Below are 15,939 nucleotides of genomic sequence, written 5' to 3' on the forward strand. Positions count from 1 at the left end.
CTTTTTTTTTTTTTTTTTCCACATTAATGTCTTTAGAGGAGCCCAAGCCCATAAGTTTGTCTGTTTCCAAGTTATCTATACAGTTCATGCAACAGACATGAATATTAGCTGATGTATTTGTCTTCTGTTAGTAACTTGTATGCACACTGAATTACTTTCCTACAATTTTTACTTACAATAGCAGCCTGATAAATTCTTTGTTCTTTTATGTTCCCAATTGTGTTATTCCATATCTTTTTAATTTAACTTTTTTTTTTTTTTTTAATTGGTTCTTTATCAGGTTGTCAAAGTCATTTGCCTCTAAAAGCATCTAAAAAACTCAAACCATTTAATTGAATTTGAAGATTGCCAACCCTCTTTTCTGTCTGGCTTCCGAAAATTTTTTTTGAAAGATGGCCCACTCCTGTGAATCGCATCGCCTGGGTTTTGTGGACTTCCACAATGAATCGGGTAGTCACCGTTTGTACCACTCCAGCAGCCGTTTCTTTCATGGCCTAGAGCAGGGGTGGCCATGCTCACCCGGCCAAAGAGCCGCAAACAAACCCACGAAACTTCCAAGAGCCACGGGGGGGGGGGGGGGGGGGGGGGGGGGGGGGGCTGCGGGGGGGTATGGGGTGGGACAAACTTAAATTTTGTATAGAGCCTGACTGTACGTATGGGGCCACAAGGCGGTACGACTGTACGTATGGGGGTACAAGGCTGTCAAACCGCAAGGTGTGCTTTCTTCTGAAATCCTTTCTTTTTTTTCCTGGGGAAACGCGGAAAGGGGCGAAGGGAGGGGGGGGGGGTGTCCCCTTACGAGGGATCTGCGAGCCGCACTTAGACCAGCAAAGAGCCGCATGCGGCTCGCGAGCCGCGCTTTGGCCACCCCTGGCCTAGAGTATAAATTTTAATTTCTGTTTTTCAAAAAGACCTACAGTCATGCTGATATCTACGGCAGCTGGTGTCGGAATCAACAGGCCAGGATCCATCTCAAGCAATTTTTTCTAGCATTCCAAGTTTCTGGTAAAGGGGGGGGGGGGGAATTTTTCAGAAAATGCTATAGTCAGATTCAAGTTAAGCATGTACCAGAACCTCCTTTCTCACCGCCCACCACTGCTCCTCCATGATGCACAAATGGTTCGCTACTGAGGCACGCATTGCGCTGACATTACAGAACTCGTCAAGGCTGCTGCCTTTCCTGGTTGGTCCATGAAGTGATTCAGTGCTATTGCTATTATGTAATGGTGTTTATTGGGTGCATTCTGAATTTGCATCCGACTATTAGGCAGGAGATCCAACCGTTATGCCTCTAGCGACTGAGTTGTTAACTAAATCCATGGCGATAGCAACAACATAAATTGTTTGTTTGTATTTCCGATGCAACGCTCAACTGACGTAGCCGAACGCTGACACAGCACTGGTACCCAACCTGTGTTTCGCACTCAATCGAGCAAGACGACATAGGTTGAATCCAGTCCACAGACCTTGCATCGGGTAAACACCGAGTCGGGGATGGGCAAAATACATGCAAATATGTATCGAAATACAAATACAAAATACTTCGTCAAAAATGTATTTAATTACAAATCTAATTACATTTTAAAGAAAAGTATTTAAATATATGATACAAATACAACCAAATGTATTTGGTCTCCTCCAAATACTGTTCCAAATACATTCCTCAAAATTTGCGTCAACAACTTCAGGGCACCTGCAACGGGTTTCTGGATATCTCATTTTAATTTTGCATCGCACACTCGGGAGTTAGTGTGCGAGGCTCTAGTAACGTAATAAAAATATAATCACAAAAAAATGTAATCAGCTTGGACGTAATAGGTGAAAAAAGCAAAGAGCTTCAAGCAGCTTTTTTTGTCAATTACATTTTGGTATAGACCAACAGATAACCGAGATGACCAAGACGCGCAGCACTAGCTAGATAATTTTTTATTGTTGCAACTCGCATCAGTTTTGAAAATCTGGACGACCCGCGCATTTAGAATGTTTCAGGCAAAAATATGGATGGAAATCAGGCTGGAAAGCATCGCAAGTTGTCACAGGCACTTATTTACCCGGTCTGCCCGTGAACGTTGATTTCGTCACTATTCTTGCCCTGGACTAGCACCGTAATCACAAAGTCACTAAAGGCTTGTGTTTGATTGAGAGACACTGCATTCAGTGCAGAGCGTAGTTTTCTTACTGCTCTGGACAGTGACAATAAATTTGAGGGATGTATTTTTGCCCATAAAATTGTATTTAATTACAATTGTATTTGAAATACCCACATTTTAGTATTTAAATACACATGTTAAATACATTACCCAATTTGTAATTAAATACAAATGCAAAATACACAAAGTATTTGAAATACTGCCCATCCCTGCACCGAGTTGTGTTGAAAACAAGCTGGGCAGAGCGCCTTCTATAGTTCTATCTTCTTGCCAATAGAGTATTCGAAAAAAAGCAGAGAGAAACTAACAGACTCCTTTATTAATGCGTCTAGTGGTCAGCGCGACCAGTCAAGGCATGGCAGCGCACCTGTGCCTGGAGGAGGCGGAGGTGGTGCGGCTGGTGCTGGAGTTCCTGTCCAACCGGGAGCTGAGCATCACGCAACTGGCCATGGAGCGGGAGTCCGGGGTGATCAACGGGGCCTACTCGGATGACCTGCTCTTCCTGCGCCAGCTGATCCTGGACGGCCAGTGGGACGACGCCCTCGACTTTGTCCAGCCCCTCGAGGACGTTGAGGCCTTCGACAGCAAGAGCTTCAAGTAGGTGGCCTGCTCCAGCACTTCCCACGTGGCAGTTTCACGAAAGGCCTTTTGCCTTTCGGCAAGCCGCGTTCCACCACTTTCGTCATCTGCTCATGTGCAGTTGCTTGGTTATTGGCGTCATTTGTGGGGTTGGTAAAACACTGAAACGTGGAGAAAGGCTCCATCCACGATGAAATCTGGTAAGTACAATTAGGACGTATTTGAACCGCATAAGTCCGAGCTTATTCTGATTTGTTTCCTTTGGGAGTCGCCCGGGTGACGTCTACAAGGTCTTTTATTGCCATCAACGTGTCGACTTCTCTATCGTCGGCTCGTCATAAAAATCGAATGCCAGACAACGCTCCTTTATGTCGCCGATTACTCCGGCAGACACAAAAAGAATCAACCGAGCTGGTATGCACTGCCTCCACGCATAAAAAGAAGTATGGCAAAAGTTCATCAACATGGCGTCCAGCAAACTTTTTAGCTGCAAGTGCAGTTACGGTAACAATGCTTGAATTTGGGCTAGTCGGTTTGACATTATAAGGTATACTGCACTGCGAAGTTACACTCAACACGTAAACTGTGAGATGACATGTTGGGTAGAAAAGAACATGACAAACACGTGAAAGCGCAGGCTAACAGCTGTTTATTTTTCGTTTCTTCCTCCTTTATACACTTATTTTGAAGGATGAAAATCGCCTGATAATTTCCGGAGTTAAAGACTGGATGATTAAAGGGGCACTGACACATCAAAATCATATATTTTTTTATTGTCTAAAACAATGCAGATTATAGTCATAGACACGCAAAAAAAAAACGCATCGCAAAAAAAAATTTTCCCGCGCGCGCACGCGCCTTTTTATTTTTGGCGTTTATATTTCCCGCGCTCACCTCCTCGCTTCTTTTGATCGATGACGTCAAAAATCAGGAAATTTAGAAGCTTTGTAGGTGACATTTCTATAACATTTAATAACGGCAATCGTAAAACATGTTTTTTAACGCAACTGCGAACGCACTACGGCCCCTCTTTTTGAAATATCGAAAATCAGATTTCGGTGTGATGTCGCTTCCTGGATTTGTATCCTCCTTCTGAAAACTTGGCGGCGCTCGTGCAGAGGCTTATCGGCCAGTCGGGGAGCAACCGGTTTTTCCCGCGCTAGCACCCTTTTATCCCGCCTGCTCACCTCCTCCCCCTCACTTCGGGTCGCCGTGGCAACGGCGCGGTGGAGCAAAGGTCGGAAAGAAAGTCGAGTCGCCGGAGACCGCAAAATTTGACTCACTGCACTGGCGCGGATCGCGCGGGAACTTCAAATTCGGCATTTGTAAATTGTTTTTTTTTAATAAAGAAATACTGAATTCCCAAGTTTCAAATTTCGAGGGTAATGTCCCGGCATCGTTTTCAATCGTTTCGGATAATAAAAAAAAATATGATTCTGATGTGTCAGTGCCCCTTTAATGTCATTGTTGTCAATTGTAGACACAGGTGTTTTAGGAAACGGAAAAGTGCCGGAGTTTTGGATGGCAAATATGTACCCGAGAAATTGTGGAAATGACTGGGACAACTAATATCTTTTCTGTCATTTGTAGACATTTGGTATCGATGGTGTGTGTCTCTATGCTGTTGGCACCCTGGAGCTGATGTTTGATCTGTTGTGTTGCGGGACCGTTTTAAGCAGCTGTTAGTCTGCACTTTCATATGTACATCATGTACTTTTTGGTCTATCATATTGTCTGATAGTTTAGTATGTGTTCAGTGTAACTTCGCAGCTCACTATACCTCATAACAGTAACGATGCATGGGATGCATCTTCGGCCAGTGTGTTTAGCTTCATATCTCACCCATCCGCCGAAAATGGTCCCGACCTAGCAAAAATTGCGTCGCAAGGGCCGGCGTGTCGCGCCATCCAATCTCACGATCCTGGTGGTTGGTCATAGAATTGCTGGCGTGGGAAAGGAGAGCGGATGCAAGGTTGGCCATCGTTGCGATGTCCCATCCTGTCTTTGCTTAAGTTTTAGTCCCGGTCCGCAGAGCAACTAACCGTACTACAGGTGTCTGCCACGCCCACCCTTGCTGCTGTGCTACCACCAGAATCGCGGCAGGCAGCGAATGTGACGTCGTCAGGTAGGGATTGAGTGACGCCATCCCGACACCACACTATGGTGTGCTGCAGGTTAAGAGCCGCAGGACAAGCCCTGCCCACCCAGCTTTCTGCTCGCTATAATTAGTGATATCCTCCTCTCCAGCAGTCGCTCTGCTAAAGTGGAAAGATTAGACGGCTTTGTGGGAAAAGTGTGTTCTGCATTTCTTACATTGCAGCAGTCTAAAAAAAACGCAATGTTTAAAGTCAGGGGGGGTGGGAGTCTCGCAGAGGTCTCAGACCTTCCACTTATTTTGGCAACGTGGAAGTTACGTGATAAGTGTCACACGACCACATTATGTGACATGGCCATGGGTTATATGTAGGGCTCCGTGTTTTCGGAGTTTATTTTTCGTCAAAATCGGAGGGTGTTTTTCGGAGTTTATTTTTTGCCGAAGATTCGGAGTTTATCAGAGTTTATATTTGTTTGATTCCCAATTCTCCAAAATTCGGAGTTTAATTTTGCAGTGTTTCCTATTGAAAATAAATATCAAAATAATAACCGGATGTAAATTAACGTATGCCAGATAAAAAATAAAACGTGCTTGTATCGATTAAAATTTCTTCAGTTGAATTTGACGTTCGTGCCATTACCATTGGCAATATTAATTTGTCCCACGACAAAAGTCGCACACAAGTGTTGCTTCGATAAACGTCGGTACCTTAAAATTGATAAACTCCCGGGGGCAATCGCTACGAAGCTCGTAGTTATCCCATCATATTCCATCAATCTAGCGCGTGGCCGCGCAAGGTGGAGTGGTTAAGGATGGTAATAAAGAGTTTCAACTGTCCCTTTTCTCTATTTAATACAACCTCTATGGTCCATAGATTTCACTGTAACTAAAGCATACCCTCTCCTTTCTCTAAATCCCAAATCGCATGGCTCAAACTGGAAACCAAAAGAGTGGCTTTTGTCGTGACCCAAATGTACAATGACCTGTTGCCCTGAATCAATCTCGACGATACAAGTGGCAAGACCCCTTTTGACAACGGTCTGAGATTTGAAAGATAATTATGGTGCCATTTTCCCCGGACCATTGACTTCGTGCTGATCAAATTGTAAAAAAAGATTTTTAGTTTGTTAGTTTGTTCTTTTAATTCTTTTTTTTTTTTGGCGGGGGGGGGGGGGGGGGGGGGGGGAAGGGGAGGCATGGCATTGGCACGTAAACGTTCGGAGTTTTTCAGATAAATCCGAATTGACCAAAATATTGCCGGCGAGTGTTTTTCGGAGTTTTTCGGATTTATCCGAAAATACGGGGCCCTACTTAAACGTGACATGGCCGTGTTAGTCCCCTTTAGTGCCATCCACTAAATTTGGCAAAATGAAGCGGATTCCATTGACATGGTCGCGTCTGGTACCTTGGTGCTCGTTGCTGTAGCATCTCCTGCACCTCCTATCGGCTGGCATCAGCAGTCGTGTGATTATAGTGACAACCAATGGCCTTTTTGTTGGAAATCGCAAGGTCGGTATTGGTACATGAACGACTGCACCTAGGTTTACTGAACAAAGAACACATTTTACGTATATTGATTTTGCCAGGTAAAACCGAAATACTGCTGCAATTTTTCTTAAGTGCATTTTTTTGTTTTTGTAGTTAGTTTGTATTTTTATGCTGTCAACCTTTTTCCTTGCCTTCTCAATAAACCACATTGAAGTACTAAGATACCACCACAAATTGCATGGAATGAGAACCAAAGCTGCTTTTTAGATATAAGCAAAGACTGCAAATTTCCAAATTGCATTAAGGGGAGACACTGCTCTTTGAGGCATAAATTTGCTAAGAAAACACATTTTTGAAATTGTATTTTTTGAAGATTGGCAGGCACTTATCATCTTGACCTGAAGGATTATCTTTAAATAAATCTCTCTTATCTTGAAATATTGTCTTGGAAACAAAGTGAAATGAGTCTGTGGATGTTTTTTATATTATTTCTGAGTGAACTATTTACACCCTTTAATATTTTATGGAAGCCATATCTCCGCTTGCACATGTCTAATCTTCATATTTTTTTTTCATTCTCTGGTAAGTATATGTGTGACATGTGCAATAAGTGGTACAAATATATTAAATAGGGTATCAGGCTTTTTAAGGTACCTTTTAGGTATCCTGCAATAAATCATTTTGAAACTGGAAAGTTCAGAAACGTCCTAAAAAGTTTATAAAGCATCCTAGAGCTTTCATTTATGCCTTATTAGACTCCACATACTTTTTAGTTCACTTATATATGTTTATTTCTTTATTTCAGTATTTCAATTTGTCTTAATCCTTCCCATAATCTTTGCAAATGAAATTTTCAATATTAACAAAACTAATTAGGTTACGTCAAAACCAATTACATATTTATAGTTGGATTGTAATGGGAAGTAAGCTGTGTAAATTTCATCTGAATTGAAACACAAGTTATATAAAAAAGCTCTAGAAGCAGCCCCTTAATTTCTTGAAAAAGATCAGCCCTAAAGACGTAAAATGCTACCAGTAGGGCAAGAGTCTTTTTTATTGGGAGGGAGCTTTGTAGTCTGTTCTTATACCATAAAATATCGTAGAAGCACCTACTTTGTTCAAGTGCCCACTATTAACATTTTCCAAACTTGGGAATTCTGGAAATTGTATGTTAAGTTCCTGATTTGACCAGGCAAGCAAGCACCCATGTCTATATTAACCCAGTTTTCACTCAAAGTGAAGTGGGTGCTCCCCCGGTATTTTACGGTACTTTGTTTCACTTTAAGTGCATGCATAGCAGGAGCTACAAGAGCAAGCTCCGGGCTTTCAACATCCCTGCCAAATATGTGCACTCCCGCAGGGGAAGCATCGTTCAGGATGACATGCTTGCTCTTGTAGCTTCAGCTTCGTTCGCACATATCGTGAAACTATGGTGCTTGGAGCGCATCTTCGACTCGCATGGTTTCTCGTGAATGTGGTTTCTCGATTTCTGTCTGACAACATCATAGAAGTGTCATGTTGTTGCCTATCACAACCCTATCAGTGGTACAGCACTGGGGGCGGGTATGGCAGACGCTTGTTCTGCTGTACGTTGCTGTCCAGCTCGGCAGCCCACAGAATCTTCTGCAGCAATGGGACGCCGTAACGACGGCGACACCTGTGTTCGCTCGCCTCTTCGGCCGGAGCTGCTAGTACTGCCAATCATCGGGATCACAACAGCGCAACACACCGGCTCATTTAACGTCATATTTTTCCACTTTGGGACCACTGTTGACGCGTGGGCAGTATAGGACGCTAAACACACTGGTCAAAGACGCATTCCAGACACTGTGGTGAAACAAACTACGGTTATAAATTCTCTGCTCACGCTTAGAAAATCTTGTCGCAGGTTTTCCTTGCTGAAGCACAAGTTCCTGGAGCTGTTGTGCATCCGGTCGGAAGCAGGGCTGCTCCAGAGCAGCGACTTAGGAGTGGATGACATGGTGGCCTGCCTCAATGCCCTGGAGCAGTGCAGCCCCTCACGGGAGCAGTACAACGAGCTCTGCCTGCTCCTCACCTTCCCCCGCCTGTGCGACCACCTCGACTACAAGCACTGGAACCCTAGCAACGCCCGTGTCAACTGCTTCAAGGAGGTGTGTGCATTGCGAGGGGTTAGAAAGCGGCACCAAATCGTTCGCGAGACAAACATTGCATGTTTTCATTCCACGGGCCACGCCCGCTGTAGCGCACCACAGGTTGCCATTCAATCCCTGAGCCTTGGCACGACACTGACGCATGTGTTTACGAAGGCTTTTTGCCGATGTTGCACATGCCCGTCTATGGAAGCCAATCAGAATTCGTAAAAACTGAATCGCAAAACCTGTTTTCTATGGTAATCAATGCATAGACTGCATGGAGAAATACAGAGCAGCTTAATACTTTAGCCCAATGTTCCAGGGGGGGGAGATTCAGCCGTCAGATGTCAAAAAAAAGACACGAGTTTCGTGTAAGGCTCGTTAAAATATTAGGTGCTGGAGAAAACCAGCTACCTGACTCAGGTCTTTATTTTTAACTCTTTTTTTACATGTTCTACCCATTGAAAAGCACTGCAAAAGAGCCCAAGTATGAACCTGATCTCTCCACACCACTGTTTTCTTCCTCACAATAAAGTCAGTCTGCTATGGTTGCGTCAAAAGACGAGCACTTGAAAGCCGTGTTAGAAGCGAGCTACAGTCGCGCCATCTTCCGAATGCCGTCTGCTATTAACGCGGCATTGCTAGCTTGGACTCTAGGCGGGGCTTCCAAACAGACTACTGTGCGTAGTCACCCCGCGCCTTGGTCGGGGAAGCTTTATTATAATCCTTCTTGAAGTGACCCAAGCGGTAAAAACAGACGACGAAGAAAGGAAAGGATGACAACAACAAGAAATAAGGTAGAATAAACGAGTGAATGATTAAGATATGTGGTAATCATTTGTAGGCTCTTACAAACTTAGTGCAGCCGGCAGGATTGGCAAAATTTGGTTAACCTTTCACATAGATCCCAGTTCTCACAAAGAACTAGGGTTTCCAGCTACAGTGTTGAAGACAATATGACGACAGATATCCCAAAACACGTCAGCATGGCACACTTGATTGAGCTTTTCAAACGGAAGGCGAAGAAGTCGACCGCAGGACTTCTTAGTTCAAGATTCATGAAGGTAAACCTCCATATTTCTTAAAGGAATAGTGTTGCGGCCATCATGCCGGAGAGTATTCGAAGAGACCTCAAACACGACGATGATGATGCAAGCCCTACAAATACAATAGCAGCAAATAACCCAGCAAAATGAGCTGATTCGGGCCATTATTGCTTCGATGCAAGACAAAAAAAAAAAAAAAACATGCTTTGAGATGGTAAAGCCAGACATGTTTATGGTCATTCATCAAGCTGACAAAAGAGGGGTTTACTTTTATGAGTATGCCTCCGATAAAAACTTCGGGAACTCCAAACAGGACCCCATCAAGAACATGCGCCTCTTCTTGACCAACATCGCAAAGTGGTACGAACTTTGCCTTGTGGATGACCTGGACGCAAGCTGGAGTGATTGCACGGCAAGTTTCCTCACACCAGCTAAGAGCAACCCAATAGACTGATGGGATTGAACCATCTTCTACAAGTGTTAGTCCGGCCTGCTCCTTGAGTACTTTTTTTGAGAAAAGAAGGCTCCTGCAACTTGCCGAACCCACAAACTACTGGAGTCGGCGACGGTATCCCTGATATTGCTTGGGCTTTCATGCGAAATTCAGAAGCAAGTTCAACGTCGCAATCCCACGTCCATGGAAAACTTTCTTCAGAACTTGCAAGACATCTCCAGTAACTGCGTGGAGAGAAACTTTCTCTCTCTAGCTACACCGCCTATGACGCCAAACTCCAGTCGTGTGCAAGAGAGAGATATTCAAACTCGCATGGTAACGCAGCATATGACATCGAGCGACATGCGTCAACAAAAGGCGTACACAGGAACAGCCATGCAACTTTACGCCAGACTAGAACCTTAGCCAGAACCATGCAGTGCGCTTTACGGACTTCAAGGAGCAACAGCGAGGCTAAAAAACAAAAAAAAAAATGAAATAAAGGGTGCTCAGTCTCACCTGTAGATGCCAAATGAAACTGTGTACTTGTCTTCAAGCCTCCTACAGATAATTGTTTATATTAATGGATATGGGGTATGCGCCTTTGTCGGTAGCAGTGCTTCAGTATCAATAATTAATAAGGACCAAACAAACACTATCAGAAGCTATATAGCCAAGTAAATTCAAAAGTTATGATGGAAAAAAAAAAAAAAGTTTTATGAAGAACGGACAACAATTACTTTTGGCTTTGATAGCCAGAGTATTGAAATTGTGGCTCTGGTTATCGGTGGAGTAGACTTGGAGTTTCTACTGTCCCAGCCAGTCATGAAACTCGGCTGAAAATTAACATCTACTGGGACGGTCAAGTCACAGTCGAGAAAGTGACCAGTCGCAGATCTGCTGGCAACGAACACCTACCGGTACTCCGCCGAAGCTTATTACTTTTTCCGATGAAATTCCTAGGTTATACCCTGAATTGTTCAGCGTTGCACCTACCCTCCAGCTACTAGAAAATTCACAGTGCCCTTCAGCATCAGTGACAAGACAGTGGTGCAAAAAAAATCTCTACAACATGACCAGAGAGAAGAAGGTTTGGCTTAAGTAGGGGCTACAAAACAGGCTTGATGCAAACACCGTCCGACCCTATCTGTCTTCATTTGCGTCACCTATCACCATTGCACCCAAGAAAGATGGAACCTTCAGGATCTGCACAGACTACCGTGCTTTAAACAAGCAGATGAATCTGATTCCTTTTGCCCGTGCCACAAAGTGAAACAGTCATTGATGAAAGAGCAGGATGCCCTCACTTTTTATGCATTAACCTCTGCAAAGTATTTTTGCAGGCTCTTGTACAAGAAGGAACCGAAATGTACACAGCATTCATTACACCTTTCAATTTGTACGAGTACAATTGCTTCCCCTTTGGCTGGAGGAACTCTCCCGCGTGGTTTCAGAAGATGATGGACTGAAACTTAAAGGGCAACTCCGGCCAAAACTCAAAATGAAATAAATTACTGGTATCGCTGTAGTGACACAAAATACGACCTCAGCCAAAAAATTACGTCCGGGAGACGCCGCATTCTCAACTAATGCCGATAATAAAAATGCGACCCGCCGCAAGTTGCTGCTCCTTAGCAGGCGGGCAGCGGGTTGCCGATCGCTAAAGCAACATTGGGCCGTGACGTCAGTATCGTTCTCTTTTTTCCTCCGGTCCGGGCATTGCGCAGAGTGCGCTTCTTTGAGCCGCTACCACCGCTACTTCGGCTTGTGATTGGCGTGTTTAGCCATTGCTTTTATCTGTAGCCCGTGTAGCTTCGGTATAGCCTTTTGTTTCTTTGCTTGTGAGGACTCCAAGACTCGTTTTAGCGAGCAACTCGATACGCTCAAGACTGCCCAGCTGTACCTCGAGAGATGCCGAGTACAACTTGTAGCGCTGTGGGCAGCTCAAACAACCCGCTGCGCAACCCGGAGGTGCTTTTTCACAAGTTTCCGACGGACCGGAAATCGGAGAAGGTGTGGGTGAACGCTGTTCGATGAGGGGACTTTGGACTTTGGTTTTTACGCGCCCGAGGAAAAAAAAAAGAACAAAAAAACAGACGTGTACAGCCCAGCACATGTGTGTTTGGTGCCGCGGCCCACGCCGGAAAGCCTCAAAGCTTCGTGTCTGGGACTGACCCGCAGCGCGAAAATGAGAGGTCCCCCAGTACTGTACGTCAGTGGCAGCACAGCGTAGAGCAATGCCTCTCCATTCACGGATCCCCAATGCCAATATAGGCCTAGCAATGAGTACGGAAGACCACACGCACGGCGACAGCCGCCGAGTACGGCACCGAACAAGTTCACTCGTTTTCCAGTCGCTAGCTTTTGGGTATACAAGTGACGAGTACAGCATAGCGCATGCACGGCAGCGGCCGCCGAGTACAGCGCCCAACGAGTTCACGGGTTTTACAGTCGCCAGCTTTTGGGTATACGCACTAACTCTTGCTACATATGCTGGATAACTACCACTTATACAGAATTAAAACAAAATCAGCTTACCTTTAGACGGCTAGCGCAACAGAGGTAGGTGCCGCTCAACCTGCATACTCGTTGAACGAGAACGATCCTGACGTCACGTTCACATAGCGGCTGATTTCCACTGTTGCCCGAGCCTCTAGCGGCTTGTTTCGGTTTTTGTGGCCGCGCCCCAAATAAAACTTTGAGGCGTCGATATCTTTAAAACTATGCACAATAACGAGAAAAAAATTACACCTTGCAATTCAGGGACGCTGACTGCACTAAAAACTGTTGTAATCCCAAAATCGAAAGTATGGACCGTAGTTGCCCTTTAACTTAAGTTTGTATCTCGGAGTTTTAGGCAACGTCTACATAGACATTATCATTGTCTTTTCCAAAAGAGAGATGAAACACCAACAGCATCTATCACGGGTCTTGCCAGCACTTAGCTCCACAAGACAGAAAATTAATTTTAAGGAGAGCGAGTTCTTCCAGTCCCAGGTGGTTTCCCTCAGCCGCATCTTTAACGGCTCTTCAAGAAATACAAAAGAGGAGTCTGTGGCGTGCGTTGCACAACTGGTTAAGTCATGTGACGTACACTCGCTGTGTGTTCCTCGGTCTTGCTGGCCACCTCTGTGCATTTGTTAAAGACTACGCTCTAAAGGCAAAATGTCTCACAAGACCCACACAGAAGGATGTGAACTTTGATTGGACGGAGGAATGTGATCGAGCATGCTGTGACATGGTTCAAGCCATTTCGTTGGACCCAATCGTCTCTTTGCCAGATTTCACACTCTCGTTCTATCTAAACACTGATGCCTCGCAGTACAGGACAGGAGCAGTGCTCTACCAGTGCAATTCAAAAGACACCGCTCATAAACAACTTTGTTTGGTGGGCTACTTTGGCTATAGGCCCAACAAGTCAGAATCGAATTACCTGACAACCGAAAAAGATCCACTGGCAGTTTTAAAGGCTGTCAGGTATTTTCACTCATATTTGGAAGGTGCTACATTCAAGCCGTTCACAGACCACCAGTCTCTGACTCTCCTTCTTCGCATGGCACAACTCAAAGTCCGACTTACGAGGTGAATCAACGAGCTTCAGCAGTTCCAGGTTGAAATTATACATTGTCCTGAAGCCTCATTGACCAACACAGAGGCTCGTTCAAGATTCCTTGTTGACAACCAAGAAAAAGTCATCCTAGCAAAGCTGTGGTAGGGAACTGAACATTTGTCCTTTAAAGGGGTACAGAAACGAAAATTGAAATATACATACAAATTTCGTTTGGAAATGAGTCAGGCATGACGGATAATAACCGCAAATGATAATCGTACATTTGTGTTTTGAATGACTGGCTATATTTTTCGTTCCAAACTCTGTGCTCTAGCAAGTGCTCGAAGAGAAGCGAACGGAGAGCGCGATGTGTCATGGGATATCCGGCGCAAACAGCCATTGGAGTGTGGGCCACTCCAATGGCGCTTCAGGATGGTTTCTTTGGGGACATAAACTTAATCGACACAAGTGAGCATGAGAACACTGACACCGCCCTCTCTGTATTTATTTTGGAAAGCTAGCAGCAGGCGTCGGGACACGCCGGAAATGACGGATGTGCGAGCCGGATCCACAGGGCATGAAGTTTATTGTCGTTCGCTGTTGAGCAAGTCGTTACCACAGTTCTCAGCCATGCAGAAGCGCGGCACCATCACGACATTAAGAAGCGCAGAATGACTTCGAACCATATAGCAAAGTCACATTAACATCCTGTCAACATTCCTGAACGAGTCCATCATGGCATCTCGTTGGCTTCCTTCGCAAAGGGGCAAAGTGCACGGGCAAAGGCTTCACAACCGCGGTCAGGCCGAGGTAATTTACAACAGTTGAACATACTTCCAAAGAGCGGTGCTGCTCCGATTTTTAGTGCGGCTACCCAACGGTTCCTGCTACATCATGACTACATACCAAGATTCCTATCGTTGCTAGATTATGTCGCAACTCAGCTTCACAGACATCCACGAGGTGCACTTTGAAAGATGGTTTAATTAGCTTTAAATTAATTTTTGTTGTACCTTTCAACGAAAGATATGTGTTTTTGAGGTTGTGGGGCAACATGCAACACGTTTACGCTAGAAAATGAGCACCAGAATTTCGTTCCCGTACCCCTTCGAAGATGGTAAATTCCAAGTCCCTTCTTCAATGATTCCTTCCGTTCTACATGAATACCATGACAGCCCAGAATTCAGGAGACATTATGGCTTCTGCCGAACCTACCAAAAGCTCTCCAAGAGGTTCACGTGGCCTTACAGCCAAACAAGCAGTGTAAGGTTGGGTGACGCTGCTGGGTGTCTTGTTTTCGCTATCTTGTTAGCGGCCACGCATCCACCGAGAGCGTACCTTGGTGCGAGGCATGTTGAACACCCCCTGTTGTGGTCGCTTTGTTTGTATACTGAGGCAGCTGCTGCTCGGCGCATTCTCTGTGGCCGATCGGGTTTTGTCCGTGGGGCTTGCTGTGGCGCCGTGAATACGGCGACGGCGGGGCTGTCATCTCAAGTCCGTTGCGGACTTGACGATTGTGCCTGTATGCGCCGTGTAGGCCATTGGACGATGTACGGCACGTGACTTCGACAGGTTTCAAACCTATTGGCCGACCCCTCCTTGAGCACGAGGAAGCCCAAGGTTTCAAAAACTCGTGACGGGGTGGGAAAGGGGCCATTTTTGCTTGCTTTGGAACGACCGTAAGAAAGTTTGATACAAACTTCCCTTACATAAAAATAAAATTATACAGAGTTTGTAAAGTAAATGAATGTCTTAAACCCAGAACCCTCTGAAGCCTCCATCGTACGCCAACCTACCAAGCTGCCAGCCTAGAAGAACAACTACGGAACTTTACTGGCAGGATACAAGTGAATACATTCAGTCCTGTCACGAATGTCAACTTCACAAGGCTAAATTGAGGCAAGCCACAGACGGAATGACAACCCCCAAGTACTCAAAGGAGAGACTTGAGGTTGTGCACTTATACTTCGCAGAGTTGAGTAGGAAGTGTGAAGGAGTCAGAAAGACACAGGCCCTTCTCTTCATCGATGAATGCACGAGAATGGTGGCCGCAAGAGTTGGGAGAGAAGATGTGAACGGCGTTGTAACTCTTCTCAACCACGGAACATTAAAAAATGTTAAGGTTATAAAGTTAGACAATGGAGCAGCCTTCCGAAGCAAGAAGCTCGAGTAATGGGCACGACAGCGAGGTATTTCACTCAAGTTGCCTGCCCCTCATTATCCAGCAGCCAACGGTTTGTCCATGCAAACAATTCGAGACATCAGGCAATACATCGAGATGTACCCATGTTTTTATGGAGGATGGAAGTGCTGCCTTATGGGGCCGTGTCTCACCGTAATAGATCTTACGCGAAAGGCCTGAGATGTATTCTACTTTTGAGGCCACTGGAAAAGTTTCCTTTCTACTGGCCGATGACAAGCTCAATTTAACGGAGCAATTACTGCTCAAGGGGACGCGAAAAACAGATGCTGAAAAGCAGAAGT

The 15,939-nt window shown here is 45.1% G+C and overlaps 2 protein-coding genes across 2 annotated transcripts in view; one reads left to right on the forward strand and one right to left on the reverse strand.

Annotated features, from left to right (window-relative positions):
* The window catches only part of LOC120841599 (nose resistant to fluoxetine protein 6), a 29,861-nt gene extending 27,265 nt beyond the window's left edge, over positions 1-2,596 (reverse strand). Inside the window, exon 1 of the mRNA XM_040212526.1 lies at positions 2,518-2,596. The gene's annotated coding sequence lies outside the window, so the exon portion shown is untranslated. The remainder of the gene's footprint in view (positions 1-2,517) is intronic.
* The window catches only part of LOC8054007 (WD repeat-containing protein 47), a 112,018-nt gene continuing 98,474 nt past the window's right edge, over positions 2,396-15,939 (forward strand). Inside the window, exons 1-2 of the mRNA XM_040212525.3 lie at positions 2,396-2,747; positions 8,201-8,444. Of these exons, the coding sequence (XP_040068459.1) occupies positions 2,473-2,747; positions 8,201-8,444 (519 nt within the window). The 5' untranslated portion in view covers positions 2,396-2,472. The remainder of the gene's footprint in view (positions 2,748-8,200; positions 8,445-15,939) is intronic.

This window comes from Ixodes scapularis, unplaced genomic scaffold, assembly GCF_016920785.2.
Source record: "Ixodes scapularis isolate PalLabHiFi unplaced genomic scaffold, ASM1692078v2 PGA_scaffold3__209_contigs__length_174095766, whole genome shotgun sequence".
Lineage (NCBI taxonomy): Eukaryota > Metazoa > Arthropoda > Arachnida > Ixodida > Ixodidae > Ixodes > Ixodes scapularis.